The sequence below is a fragment of the Cannabis sativa genome, chromosome 6, assembly GCF_029168945.1.
Source record: "Cannabis sativa cultivar Pink pepper isolate KNU-18-1 chromosome 6, ASM2916894v1, whole genome shotgun sequence".
NCBI lineage: Eukaryota > Viridiplantae > Streptophyta > Magnoliopsida > Rosales > Cannabaceae > Cannabis > Cannabis sativa.
This window is the reverse complement of record NC_083606.1, coordinates 57,693,044-57,709,338: the sequence shown is the minus strand read 5'-3', so window position 1 is coordinate 57,709,338 and position 16,295 is coordinate 57,693,044. Positions and strand designations below refer to the sequence as shown.

Genomic DNA, 16,295 nt, shown 5'->3' with positions numbered 1-16,295 from the left:
CACCATTCACCACGCTTCCCGTCTGTCTAGGATTGACAGCGGGTGGAACCCTTGAACTCCCTGGGTCCTGCAACGTCGGATCCAGCATCTGTGAGTTTGCTGGGTCAGACAGGCCTCTACGAATTTGTACCATCGTGTCGAATATTGAAAAGAGCGATCTGTAATTCTTCTCTCAATGAAAGCACCAAAATGTTGACTTCGTTTTTAGCCAACGACAATGAGTCTTTTTGATAAGCGATAAACGATATGTCGTAATAAGAATACGTAATAAAGCAATAATAAGACATAGGAATTTTATAGAGGTTCAGCCCCGAGCAGTTCGGTAATAGCCTAATCCTCGTTAGTTGTATTGACTTAAGAATAAGGAAGAAGTTTCCTTTTCTTATAGCTCTTACAATAATATCTCTGAATATATAATTCTTAGATAGCCTTAGCTTACAGAGTTTCGGCTTATATTTTCTCGGTCCTTTGCCCAGTGAACATTCCTCACTATTTATAGGGCTGGAAACTTGAGGAGGAAGAGTTTCCTCTCTCGTTACAATGCGCATAAACAGAAAGATCGTGTGATCAATGTTCAATGCAAGGATCGTGGGATTGAGGCTGAATACACTGACAGTGGGATCGTTTGTATGCCACATCCACGTAAGTTGATCCCTGAGTTGTAGGGATTGAGCTGGTGACTCATGATGCGTTAAGCTGAATTCACTAAGTGTTGCTCATTCTGCACGGCTCGTTGAGTGTTCCATTCTGGATATGCCAGCGAGGCATCCTGCTCGGCATATTGATCCGAACAGATGCTCTAAGTAGAGTCCACGTGTCACCATTCTCGTGATGCCATGTCAGAGTGCCAAATTTGGGATAACAGATATGTTGTTAGGCCTCCATCATCATTCAAATGCCCTAATGTCTCCTCAGCCCAGTCCATGATTTCAAATATATTCTGATCATCAGGTGGATCTCCACGATCATCAACTTCCCCATCTCCTTCATGCCCTTCATCATCTTCATTATCTCCATCATCATCACCAACATCATCATCATCTCCATCATCATCACCAGCATCATCATCATCTCCGTCATCATTAGCAGAATCATCATCATCATCCCCATCATCAGCAGCAGCATCATCATCTTCCTCAGATTCTGATGATGAGGAGGATGAAATATCAATTGTCTCAAGCACAGTATTACCTGGTTGAGGGCTGCACTCTCGAGAATCCACCTCTTCATCAATCCATTGTGCTGCTAAATCACCCCATCGCACAAACTTGTTGTAGAATTCATCATTAGGATCATGATGGCCTCTCGGATTTACAACTACATCTGGTACCAACTCACTGTCAGATGGCAACTCCTCCATAATACATTTGTCCAATTTAGCTGCTTCGGGTTGGGGGACATGCCTTACTGCCTCCTCATCCAATCTCCATTCAACTGCAAAAACTGGATCTGCAATACCAAATATATGTTGGCCTCCCTGTAATTTCTACCCCTCAAATCATCCAACATCAACATAACTTCACTTTCACCAACAACCCTAAACCCCATATTCAAGCTCTTCCCTTTTGGCTTAAACAGAAAACCAAAAGGGAATATGTATCCCAATACCTGAGCCATTTCTTCAAGGTGGAGCCTTCTGAATCCATTGAAATTACAGAAATCAAAATAAGCAATTATGATTGCCACCTCGGGTGAACCAATACCCACCATGGAAAAATTTCACAGTGAAATTATCTAAATTCAAACCTGCAAAGTTAATATGTAAGTATAAATACACAGTTAAACTTATAGGCAAAACCAATCAAACTTTCCAATTAGTTTGACATAACCCCCAATAGCAATTAACCCCCAACAGCCAATAACCCCCAAAAGCAATTCATCCCCTAATGCCAACAAACAGACAAGGAATAATATAAAATAAACAAAAACATGTGGAAATGTTCCCATTGAAGAAAACAACAACCAAAGATTCCCAACAGCCTTTGACTACTCTGTTTTCTACAATAATTTCAAACCTTCCACTTTAATATCATATCCAACCACTGTACAGGATATGGACCACAAGCCCCACCACAAACAATTAAAGCTACTACCCACTGAAAAAATTGTATAAAAACGCCCCATTAACTAACTCTACTCGCATTCACCCAAACAACACCAACATTTTTTGAAAACACAAAAAACCCTAGAAAATATGCATCTGGGACTTACTGTAGTCGAGCGGAGGATCTTCTTCACCTCGACGACGAAACGCCATTGCAAAAACCTTCTGCTTCTACCAATCTTCTAGGTTTCCTTCGATTTCAGACGACGATGATGAATCTCAACCTCGCCTCCCGTGGTTTCGAGTCTCCCTCCTGCGTGCTTTCTCCACAACGATTTTATGGCCTGGATTTTCTTCGATTTCTCACGACAATGGTGGTAATTTCTGGGTTCACTGTTCTTGGGGTTCCTTTGATTTCTCTGGAAAGTTTGAGTTTTTGGTTTTCATTTACAGTTTAGTTTTAATTTTTGTACCGTTACTACTTGAATTTAATGTGTCTTTTGGATAATTAATGGTGTCTTTTTGGATAATTAAATTTGTATTTTAATTTAAATCTCTGTTTTTTTTTTCTTTTAATGTTTTGTCTTTTATTTTTGGGTAATTAGTCATTAGTTAAACAAAAAAAACATTATTTTTTTTTTTAATTTCCAAGTCATAATAATTTATGACCTGGCGAACTGCTGCTTACTTGGACTGAGCCACGTAGGCAAATAACGAGGTTAGGTGAACGGAAGTGTGTTTTTGCTAACGGAATAGTAGTTTTGGGGGTTTACCCTCAAAATTTTGGGTTGTGGGGTTTAACGAAACCAAAATCAAAGTATGGTTTTGCCGCCGTTTACCTATACAATTTATTTATTTTGGCTTCCTACCATATTTAATTTTATCTGCTCTCCCTTTTCACTTTTCCTTAAAATAATAATAATATTACCAAAATGGTTCACACTTGAGAATCCCGCAATTCTTCGCTAGTCTTTTCTTTGATTTTTTTAACACTTTCTCCTCCATACGTTAAGGTTAGCTTCCCAACACGTCATGCCAAAAACTAGCATTTGTCAGAACCGAAAATTAAGATCTAAAGCACGTCCATTGTCAGCACCGAAGCTCACTCCCAAAAGACCAATATACCCTTTCCTTTTCACCTTTAACGAATGCACTTTACATGGATATTAATGTCTTTCTCTTCTGGTTTGAGCTCAACGCTTATGGCGGCTTTCCAAGTCCTACAATATTATATATGTGGAGAACAAAATTAGAAAATTAAAAAAAATCGGCAGCCTAAATAATCATAAAATATCCTCAGTTTCAGAACAAAACAATATATTTTTTCCTTAAAAAAAAATCATATTATATATACACAAGATTCTATCCAGATAACCATACGTAGAGTTCAGAACCGCATATACAGCGGATTATATATAATATACAATACATGTACTGATTTTCTTTAATTGTGTTCCACTCCTATCTACCCAACAAGTTCTAATTACTTTCAAGACAAGGTATGAGAAAGATTCTGTTTCATTCATTAACTTTTCACAAAATTTATTTTAGGATCTTTTGTTTTCCACTATATTTCCAGTTTCTTTATAAGAATTTCGTTTGTTCTTTGTTGTCGTACGTTGTTTATTTATTGTTTTTCTTTTTCTTTTTAAGGCTAGTTTATAGTGTCGTTCAATGCTTACAAACTGTTGGCAATTGTTTAATTTTCTTTCTATTTTCTAAATAAAATAAAATAAAATCTTTCTATTTTCTATTCTTGTTTCTTTCTCTGTTTTCTTTTTTTTTTTTTTTTGGTGGATTTGCTTTACCGTCATTTCTAATGCATGGTTTATACGCTAAAAATTATTAGTTTATGATTTATGAAATTCTGTAATGAAACATTGTAAAATTTATTGTTAGGTTATGTTTGGGAATAAATTTGGTGTTTTTAGCGAAAAACTAGATCAAGCCACAGAATTAGTGATTAATGAAAAACAAGTATATGGAACTTAATTTGATTCTGTTCGTCGCAAATGATTTAAATTACCATTTTTCTTTTTCTTTTGTTAATTTGGGATTGAACTAAGGATCTTGTAAGACAATTACTCTCCCATTCATTTCATTTTCTCTAGATTTAGTTGCACCAGAACCATTCATCCATGACGACAAAATATAATTCTTCTATTTGGGGTCCTCTGTTTTATTTTTTCCTTTACTGTGTATGTGTGTTACTATTCAATGTATTCATTGGGCTAAGCTTTATTTTAAGATTTTTTCCATTTTGGAACTTAGAAAGTCTGATTTCCAAAGATACTACTTACTTGGTTCAACTGTTCAATACCTCTTCTTGTTGAAGTTTTTGTTAAATTTGATTAGACAGAAATTGGTATAAAGATAAAATTAAATTTGTGTTGTATGATTAATTGCTTAGTCAATGTAGCCTTTTCCATTCATTCAATTTTCATAATTGTCTGCTAGAATATATGTCACCAGTTTTTCCTTTTTGGCTGTAATTTAAAACTAATTTGTTTGTCTTAAATGGACTTTAGCTCAAATGAGGCTGCAAAAGTTATATTTCAATACTCTTAGCTCATTTCTACGTGCTCTAATTAGCTGGAGTAAGTATTAATATGCTCAAAAGCCTCAACTCCTCTATGCAGCTTGCTCACACATTCATGGGTAATTGTAATCTCGAAGATGATGATTCGTTCACTAGGCCTCTTACAAGATGTTCTGTCGTTTATTATGGTGTGGGGCACATGCTCAATGACATTACTGCTTCCTGTTGGTTTACTTATCTTTTAATCTTCTTGACAGACATTGGGCTCTCCCCGCGGTACCTATACTATGATACTGATCTGAAAACCTCATTTTCAAATATCTGTTTACAATTCACATGGGATTGTGTTTGACATTCTTGATTTTCGAGCAAGTAAATGTGGTTAGGATTGTGTCGATTTCATGTTTAAATGTTTGTTTTTAAATCAATGAATATGAAGTTTTGTGAGGAAAAATAAGGGAGAGTATAAATGACTGAATTAGGAAATTAGGAACAAACAGAAACAGCTAGTCTACCTGGTATAGAAATTAGAAGATAAGTAGTAATGCACAGTGAAACAGAAAGGAATTTCAACCATCTAGCTGAGTTTAATTCTTTTAACTCGCCAAGTTCGACAGCATGACAAGGAAATTCAATAAATATTAGAAGCTTTAATATTATTACTAACACTTAGTTGTTCTGTGATCTTTATACCATACATCCAATAATATTGTTGACACTTGTTTCGATGTATTTTATCTTTGTAGTGATGCAGCTATTGTTATGCTTTCTGGTCAGATTGCTGATGGTTTTGCAACCATATTTACTGGCGAACTGGTAAGATGGCATCTTAAAACCAAACGTAAACACACAAGCATTTAATATATATACATATATATATATATATCAACTACTGTTTACTATCATTTTAGTTTTAAAAACAACCTCAAGAATCTGCAAATGACAGTTGATGGAGATGACACATTGTCATTATTATTATTCTATTTGTTGGCGGTCTTTCCAGATTTGGGGTCATTGGACTCAATGATTGCTTTTCTCTTTATTCTTTGGAGAAACAAAAAATCTTTTCACTTGCTGTTGTACATATACATTTCATATGTGAATGATTTAGGACCTTTCTACTCTCTCTGTTGATGTGTCGTTTTAGAATTCCGACCTCAGTTTCATAACAAAATTAGCATTGAAGTATGAAATCCAGTACCAATTCTTTGTTTTTATCATTTTATCCTTAACCAAAAACATCTTAATGTTGGTTGATTAATTTATTAGAGAATATATCAACTATTATACTTCCTTTTAATGGATGATGAACTTTATGTACCATTTTAACCCTTTTATCTGGATGTTAATTGTGACATTTAGTATTATTTTTTTCAGTTTAAATAGCTGTCTACTTTTTGTTCTATACAAGGTTTTTCTGCATTGCTTGTCCTTTAGTAGTGTATCAGTACTCCTCAAAAAAGTGCTATTCTTTCACCTGTGGTAGTACCTTCATTAGACATAGTTAAGATTCGCAGTCCATGACTAACATTGTCAGATGTGGGAAAGAGCTGGATTCCGCTTTAAATGTTGAAAACATAAAAATAATGTAATTTTAAAGCTTTTCAGTAGACCTCCAATACATCTTACTTTTGTGGGGGGAGGTTTGGAGAGAAGCTTGTGTTCTCATTTTGATTACATTGAAAGGCAAAACAAGGAATTTCACAAGTTTAAAGCCACTAAATGTAGAAATAGCGTGAGCTTACAAATTTTTTTATGTTACAGTAGAAACTAAGAATTAGAATCTTAAATGGGATCATGAGCATGCAATATAAGAGTAGTCAGTAGTTGAGATGTGTGTTAATAGGCCTACCGAAATGCTCCTCCTGCATATGTAAAATATCACAAGCTTGAAAAATAAATAGAGTAGTTAGTAGTTGAGTTGAGGTGTGTGTGTGTTAATTTTACATTGACTGATAAAATATTTGTTTATATTTGCTTCAATTGTCAGATAGACAGATTTGGGCATTTCAAAATATGGCATGGCGCAGGGTCTATCTTGGTTGCTATTTCTTTTTCTTCGGTGTTTGGTGGCTGCTTACCTTGCACAATTTTTTCTAACACTTCATCAGCATTGGAAACTGTTAGTTATAGCACATTTGCAGCTATCTTTAATATTGGTTGGGCTGCTACCCAAGTTTCGCACATGTAAGACCGCTAGTCCTTTTTCTATGTATAACAAACAAGATTGTATTGCAGTCTAGAGAGACAGAAGCATACTTGCTTATTTATTGTTCATGAATTAAATTATTCATTTTCATGTCATTTGATTTGCGGGATAAAAAAACCTGGAGCACTAAAATCTCTCACCCAATATTTCTAATTTTCACTTATGCTACAATGCATATCTTTTTTGTTGAAGGTCTATGGTGAATTGCATCACACTGAATTCAACTAGCAGAGTGGTGTTGGCTAGTTGTCGCAATGCTTTTACAATGGTTGACTTCCTATATTGAACTGGCTCTTATTCCTTTTATAGTTTATAAAGCTTTTGTAAAATGTAAGATAAATTAATGCTTTGATTCGAATTGTATAGGTTGCCAACCTCAGCCTGTATGCAGTTGCCTTTGTAGTCATTAGTGTCACAACAGCAAAAACACATGCTAATATCGAAAATCAGGTATGGTTATTTGTTGTATAATCTGCTAAGAGATTCTTGTCTGATAATGAATGTAACACAGTTTTGATATATATATTCAGTATCGCTGGATCGCATATGTGTCCATTTTTATTGGGTGCTGCTTTGTGGTTGCATTTCTACTCGGAACCAAAGAGCCAAGGTTTGCAAGCTATTCGCTTTATTCTAATTTTTCATGAACTTAGTTCTAGTGATAGTACTATTATTTATATCACGACGAGTATGCAACTTCAGCTAATTGACTGTTACAATCATTTTTCTTATGTAATTAGTTTAAAGATAGGTGTACAAGGAAGCAGACATGAAAGAATAGCATGGTCTTACTGGTTCAAGAGAGTTTTATATTATCAAGTTGCTGTTGTTTATATGCTGACCAGACTGGTAGTCAATGTTTCACAGGTAATCCTGCTGGTCACTATTTGATCGATAATACTTATTTTCTAAAAGTGATGGGAAACTGTAAGGATCCTCCTACAACTAACTTCCTACCCAAAAACAAACAAAACAGAGCCTAGGTATCCGTTCACAACGCTAATGTCTGAGACCCTATCCAGAAAGTGTGTAATGGGTTGATTTTATTTGCTTTCCTTTGTAAAGGTATGTTTGGATGGGAGTAATGAAAACACATGAATAAGAATGGGAATTGGAAGATAATAGTAAAGGAATAGAATTCCAACACTTTAATATGCATTGGATTTGCCTTTGCTCTCACTTTTGGAACTTACAAAAGCCATTTCGATGCTTAATAAAGCAAGCAAACAAAAAATTGGAATGAAAATGATTTCCATTCCATTACTGCCAACCAAACATACCTTAAAATAATCCAGTTCTTTGCACTTGAGCACTCTTTACATGCTATTTATATCACTCAATTTTGCACACCCGTGTAGCCACCCTCCAGCCGAAGAAACAACCAAAACTCTAATGCCAACTACTCTTTCGTATTTCTAAACTTCAGCCTAACATAACTGGAACGTATAGGAGGTCTATCATATCATTTACTTGTTTCCGAGTACAGCACTCATTTCAAATTGTAACTTCCTAAACAAGGAAATAAGTTAGCGAATATGACTTCTTAATTGTGTTAGTTTCTTTTCTCAGGCATATCTTGCATTCTTTGTGATTAATGATCTGGGGATGGCCCCATCGGCTAAAGCGTTGGTATGTGGACAACTAAAAAATCTTGTTGACAAGTGAAATCTCTTCTAGCCTTAAAGATGAATTATTTTTCTAATTGACCCAAGACTGATTTTCTTTTCAACTGATGTGAGTAGGTTCCTGCAATCATCTACATTAGTAGCTTCATTGTATCTGTCAGTCTACAGGTCCCCTTCTGAAACTCATTTCTTTGGTTGATTTTTTACATTTACCAATGGTTTCCATATGTTTCTGTTTTATAATTATTTCTAATTATGTAATATTTGTATTATAGGAAGTTCCATGGACTGGTCGACGTCTGAAGGCCTACTTCTCCATTGGAGGGATTATTTGGGTATTTTGTGGTGTGGTGGTTCTCATTTTGCCTAGTAACTTGAATGGTTTTGTGTACATTCTATCAATATTTATGGGCATCGCGAATGCTTTGATGATGGTATGCTGTCAAATCTTTTTCTTCTTTTTGTTCAGTTTCAGGTTTGAGTCAAGAAAACAGGAGTTGAATATCAATTAGATTAAAGTTCTTTAATTTGCATGTTTTTTTTTTATGTAACAGGTAACTGGAGTCAGCATGCAAAGCGTTCTAATCGATACAGATCTCAATGGCTGTGCATTTGTTTGTGGGTCATTGAGCTTCTTGGACAAAATGTCATGTGGAATTGCTTTATTTGTTCTTCAGTCATATCAAAGTAAGTTAATCTTTTACATTTCACAACATCTTATAGAAATACCAATTTCATCTGCTCTCATTTTTCTCAGCTGCAAGACATACATTTGATAGTTTTATTGTTTGAAAGTTAGTATTGCATATTTTTTGGATTTCTTGATGCAATTAATTATCTCAGATATCTCTGAATCCCAGCATAGAATGATTAATCACAAATGTATAACTTGATATGTTTAATATGTCTTAGTGCATTGATTTCATTTTCAGAGTGTTATATTATTTGGTTAATTAATCCATATCACCTAGTAGCTTGAAGTTAGAGTAAAGAGGCAATATAATTTTAAATTAATTGGGACCTTAGTTTCAATTCTTAGAATGCAAGAATAGTCCCAAGATTTTTTTTTTGACAAGGCCAATTGTACAGTTAATTAATGTTTTGGTAAGAAAACGTATACTTTCATTCTGATTTACTGTGAAAATTTGTCTTTTCATGAAATGAATGAGAAAACATGGTCAAACTATATCCCCAAGAGTTGACAGAAAAAAGCCTTTAGCCTATTTCTTATGATTAGATGTTATGCTTTTTCTTGTGTTAATGATGATTACTCTTATCTGTTGACAGACATCGAAATAGATATCGCTTCGCCAATGCAGGCAACCAATTTGAGTTCCATGTATATTTCAGTTACGAGAATCGGCTTGGGTCTTCTTCCGGCACTTTGTGCACTTGTGGCAGTAGCAGTAACATATACCATGAAACTTCAACACCCTCTTTCAAAACCCTTAGTGGAACCATTATTAGGATGAAGAACTTGATTCATCAAACTGCAATTCGATTGATCTTTCGAAGAAAAGATTCTTTCTTCGGTTAGGAATAGACAAACCAACTTTGTTCAAGGATACTTCTAATACATTCCACTTGATCAGGTTTAACAAATTCTCAACACTTACTCCTGATTCTTTGTTGTTATTTTACTCAATTTGTACAGATCATGTTGTATGTATATATTTGTGCTACATTAAAATTAATTGTACTCTCTTGTAATCCAAAGAAAGGATTGATCAGAACTCTGGACACTGAAATGGCATCAATTTAATTTTTGAAGCTCCAGAACTTATCTTCATTGTTTATCTCTACTAGAAAGATACAGAATAAGTTGGATATACTTCTGGGAAAGTTCTAATAGTCTCACTTGTACTTAAGGAAACCTTTTTCTCAGTTAAAGTTTCTTGGCATGTTTTTAATGGAACTTGGGGAATTTTCTCACAAAAACTGGTCTTTGGAGAATTGATAAAATAATGTTTGCAAAACACACTTAAAATAAGAGAAATAAACCCCTGAAAAAAAAAAATAAATAAACCTAAGGGGAGTTTACACATAAATAATATCAAATTTGTTAAAAAAAAATATACCTAAATACCTAAAATATAATAATGATTAGCGGTTTTTTTGTTTTTTATTTTTACATTTTAGAGAAATTTTTATTTTTTTTATTTTTACGGAAATCCACATAATAACTTACATGCTAACTAACGAACCAATTCTAATTCACATAACAATTCACATAGAAACTACTAGAGCAATTTTTATTTTTTTTTTATTTTTACGGAAATCCACATAATAACTTACATGCTAACTAACGAACCAATTCAAATTCACATAACAATTCACATAGAAACTACTGGATCAATTTAAACTAGGGGTGTTCATCCGATCCAATCCGCACTTTTTTGGTCAAACAACATCATATTTTGTATCCAATCCCACATAATAGTTTAAATCCAATCCAATCCGCAATAGTGCGGATTAGATCGGTTGTTTTTTTAATGATAAATTATTTAATATTTCATAGAAAAAAGATTAAAAAAAAACTATTGTTTCTTAATCTCCAATAATAATCTATTTTCATCTCCATTTATATATAAATCAAACTAATATATATGTCAATATATATATACTCATTTTTAGATTTATATTAAAATATATATATATTCATTACTAAAATAAATAAGTTAGTCTATATATTTAAATTTATGTGTGTATGTGAATAAGAATAATTTTTCTTGTATTTTTTATTATAAAACAAATAAAACACACAAACTCAATATAATACTAAAAAAGATTAAAAAAATTAGATGTTTGTGTCTTTTTTTTTTTTAATATTACTAGAAAATTAATATTTATATATATTATATATTATAATTTTTTTAAAATATATATAATTAAGTGCGGATTGGATTGGATCGGTTACTTTTTGAGGTCAAACAACATCCAATCTGCACAAATGCGGATTTTAAATTTTTCAATCCAATCCAATCCGCGCAAGTGCGGATATCCGCATTTTGCGAATTGGGTTGGATTGGATCGTGGGGATTGGATTGGATCGGATACTTAGTGAACACCCCTAATCTAAACCGTAAAAATAAAAAAAAAAAGTTAAAAAAATAGTATATAGGGTGATTTCTCTAAATGATCATAAAATTAAAAATTAAGTTAGTAAATGTCCATTTTTTTTAAAAAAAATAAGAAAATAATCAAATATAATAAATTAGCTAATAAAAATTATAAAAATACATTTACTACATATTATTTTTTTAAAAAAAATATATAATAATTAAATTAAGTTATATAATTTTTTTTTTACTATTGCATGTTATTATATTGTAACAAATACGAATAAATTTATTAAATCATTAAATATATACAATAGTATTTGATATATCGTATCACTGAAAATTAATATACCGCAGTAATAAAATTCTATACAACAAATAAATTATAATAGTACTAAATTAACACTTAAAAATATATATATCATGCTAACAAAATTATATATACCACTATTAAAATATGTATACATACCAAAAAATTTATGTATAATAAAATAGAACCCAAATATCATCTTAAATAAATGATATACTATAAACAACAAAAATCATATACCATACAATAAAACATATATACCAACAATAAAAAATAAAATAATATAATATTATTATCACCTTTATATATAATAAAATAAAAACTAAACATGCATGATCTAAAATAAAATGATATATTATACAATAAAATTTATATACCATATAACAAAAAATACATATACCATTCACCAAAACATATATACTAACAATTATAATAATAAAAATATATATTAATAATATATACATATAAACTAAAATATATTTACATACCACAATTAAAATATATAGATATAATAATTAAATATATGTAGCATATTAATAAAATTATATACATATATTAACATATTTGTATTATATTAACAAAATTATATACCACTATTATACATAGTAAAATAAAAAATAAATATCATCTACGAATAATAATATACTATACAACAAAACAAAAATATACTGTACAGCAAAATCTATATACCAACAACTCACAACAATTCATAAAAAATTATAAAATCGACATAACTTTCAAATAAAAAAGATTTTAACAAAACTAATATAGATATACCATAATCTTTAAGTAATTTGCTTCTAATTCTAAAAAAAAAACAACAAAATGGAAAAAAAAATTATTGATTTTTTTTTTATATGACAAAAGACAATATAAATAATAAATAGTATAAAAGGGTTATTTCTCTACAAGTTTTAAAATGAGAATATTTACTAACATAGTCCTATGATTTATGGCCATTTGCTATAATTTTCCATTATTATTATATATGACTAGTTTTATTTATGTAATTATAAAAAGACAAAATAAACTTTCCGTAAATTAGTTATAAAATATTATTATAGATGTCCAAATCAATGCATTAATTACCACCACAAATGCTTGATTATATTTCTCTTTATTTCATTATTTCATTGATTTATTAGTTTCCTATTATTCTAGTTATATTTTTGTATAAATTACTGAGAAATTCTCATTCTCTCTCTCATTCTCTTCTTCTCTTTGTCTTCTCTCTTTTCTTATTTCTTTCTCTATTCTATATTATTTTATAACACGTTATATATCAACATGAGTCTCTGCCCACGGTAAATATTTTTTACTTAAAGTTCTTGAATTATTTCAAAGTTATGATACACATAATATATATTTATATATACTCATCTGACTGAAATAATTGCAAGAGCTCTTTTACTTTCTCTTCTTTTTCTTTGTTATTTATGTATTATATATGTGTGTACATTCTTATTCTCATATATTTATTATTAAATTTATATATATTATGTGTTCTTATTATTTATAATATTTATGATATATTTTATATAATTTGCGGCTAAGATATGATATAAAAGAATATATATATATATATATATATATAAATTATGCATATATCCTAAAGATTATGTATTCTTGATAAAATCTTGCATATTCATGCAAACATAATATTCATCATATAATTGATTGAAATATAATAAAAAATATGAATACATATTCATATATATGTTCTTATATTCTTTGATGATAATGAAAAGCAATCTAATATCATTATAGATTTGGACAAATATTTTATATTTGTCAAAAATATTATATTTATATGAATACAACTAAAGAATCATTGAAATAATTATTATTGATGTAATTTTATAGTGGGGTTTTGGATATCCAAAAGAATTTTAAGAAAATTGCATTGAAACATCAAAGTAAGAATAACAATGAACATGATTAATGTTATTTAAACACATAAGATATGTATTTCTTGTTCATCATTCCCTGCAGAGAATGGTAGAAATTGAATTCATTTAATTTTAAGGAGTGTTCATATTTTATATATTAGTCATGTTATTATATATATATATATATGCATTGTTATTACTTACAATTTTTATATTAGAAACTGTAAAATTTATTTTATATGACATATTAAATATATATTATTTAAGATTAATTTTTGCATAAATCTTGAGGATTATGCATAAACGATATTCATATATTCTTTGAAATATTACAAAAGAAATTGCTAAATAACTTTTTATACTTGTTAAACGTCATTCCCCAAAATGAATATAATAAGTTTAAATATTCAAGGACATTGTTTAGTACTCTAATATTTCTAGAAAAAATTAGAAAACAACAAGAAGATGAAATACCACACATAATCAAAGTGCATGGAGTAAACATTTTATGTGTGGAATTAAATAATAGTGGTTATGTACTTGTAGAATAGACACACTTATAATCAAGGGAAAACTATATTTGATTATTGAATAGGAACGTGATTTGTTTAATAAATAAATTGCTGTACATTTTGATTTTGTTTTATATTTAGATTATTTTAATATCATTCCCTGAAGAGAATAAATAGAGATGAAATAGTATTTCAAAGAATATAGATTTTACATATACTAGTAATGTCAGAAGAAAATTAATATACACATTTTATTATTTCATAAAATCAATAGTGCAAAGACTTGATTTTGACCGAGTCAAATATATATATAAAATAATAATTAAATAATAATATATATATATGTATGTATAAAAAAAATTTAATATATATAATAACAGATCCCTTCGTCCCCCCTCTCTCTCTACCTATCTCTCTTTTTCTCTCTCTTCAAAACACAAGAAAGAAAACCCACAAACTACCATCACCACCACACTCCGGTGACCCACCTCCGGCCACTGCCCGGCCCCACGCGCCGAACAAATCAGAAGCCCAAGTGCCGGCGACCTCACCCCCAAGCGGCGCCGCTTCTTTCGCCGCCGTTAGCTTGGGATCGCAAGTTAAAGTTTGGGAGTTCAAACTTTGAACGGATTTTCCAGTCACCTCCGGTGTCCGTTTGACGAGCTGTCTTCCCCACTAGACTCAGCTCGTTAAGGAGAACAACTTACACTAAACCATTTTGCCCGGTTCGCTCCTTTTTACGGTGACATTTTTGTAGCTGCGCCCCTTTCCGACGACATTGTGTACCGTTTTGACAAACGGTTGGCATGGGTCTGATCTACTCGTCGAGGTGGTCGTTTTGATATAGACTACCCTATTTTTGACGACGTTTCCAGTACACCGATTTTTACCGCCACTGATTATTAATGTGCATCGCTTACGTGAGGCTTCGGAATCCCAAATTTTAAATATAGTCATATTATATGTCGTTGGACTCAGTTTTTAATGTAGAATGCGATGATGATAATTATTTAACCATTTGATGGTATAGGTGAGAGTAATATGTAAGATTAGTGATAACTCTATGGTATAGAGTTATTTTTATGCTTTTAAACTAAAAGTATTGTGAGAAGAGTAGTGAAAATGTGTTTGTTTGCTTAATTTTAGTTAGTTTTAGTGTTATTTTCTACTTAGTAAGCTAACTTTTAATTCTTGTAAATATTGATATTGTTGGCTATGTTTTTCTAATTAATTGTGCTTGTTTGTTGTTGAAAAAGGAAGAATTAAATTGATAGGAAAAAGAAAAGGAAGCAAGGAAGAAAAGGAACACAAGCTGAAATTGGGGCAGATTGCTGAAGCAATGCTGAAGCGAATTCATCATCCTGGCAGTGACGTGGAAACACGAGTTTCACTTATACACCTCAGCAAATTCGACCCAGTCACTCAAATTACACCAGCTGGCTGATGTGGAAGAAAAGGGGCTAACCCTAGTGGGCCAAAGTGGAAAAGTTTAGGTTTCTATTTTGGGGTATAAAGTTTGTACCCTAAAAACCAACACCTAAAAGAAGAGAAAGAGGAAGTACACCTCCATCATTCTCTAACATGTAAGGAGCTGCCATTTTTTAAAGAGGAGTAATTGCAGCAAGTACACAGCAGAAGAAAGAAGAGAGGGGGACCAACCTTTTGCGTTTGAATTTTCTTTTACTTTCTCTTAATATTGTTCTTTCTCTTCTCTTTTCTTTGTGTTTGTACTTAGCAATTAGAAGAAACTTGTTGAACTAAAAAGAGGCAGCAGCCATGATTGAACTATTTCGAATTTGGATGTTATTTTTTGATTTGAATATGAGCTAGACTTTTGAGGCTTGAATGACTATGAACTTCTATGTTGGGTATGATTAATTTTTAAGCTTACTTTAGCATTTTTTTTGCTTTTGTTCATTCAAGTGAGTTTCATTTTTATTTGATTGTTGTTCCTTGGCCATGAATAATAATTTGCTAAGCTAGATCTTGTACCGGAAGGGCTAGATCTAGTAGTTCAACTTGAATGGAGCAAGTGAAAACCTAGATTTAGGCTTTTCTTTGTAAGTGGAATAGGAATATTTCATTTACCTTGCATAACTTATAAAATT

The 16,295-nt window shown here is 31.4% G+C and overlaps 1 protein-coding gene across 1 annotated transcript; it reads left to right on the top strand.

The window, feature by feature from the left end:
- The first annotated feature begins 2,988 nt into the window (after nt 1-2,988).
- On the top strand, nt 2,989-10,206 carry LOC115694730 (uncharacterized). Its single transcript, XM_030621820.2, has 13 exons — nt 2,989-3,543; nt 4,684-4,859; nt 5,330-5,399; nt 6,574-6,770; nt 6,985-7,060; nt 7,159-7,242; nt 7,323-7,402; nt 7,533-7,659; nt 8,362-8,421; nt 8,535-8,585; nt 8,693-8,851; nt 8,972-9,104; nt 9,705-10,206. Exons 2-13 carry the CDS (start codon nt 4,699-4,701, stop codon nt 9,887-9,889), a joined length of 1,383 nt encoding a protein of 460 aa, XP_030477680.1. The 5' UTR covers nt 2,989-3,543; nt 4,684-4,698; the 3' UTR covers nt 9,890-10,206.
- The last annotated feature ends 6,089 nt before the right edge of the window (nt 10,207-16,295 follow it).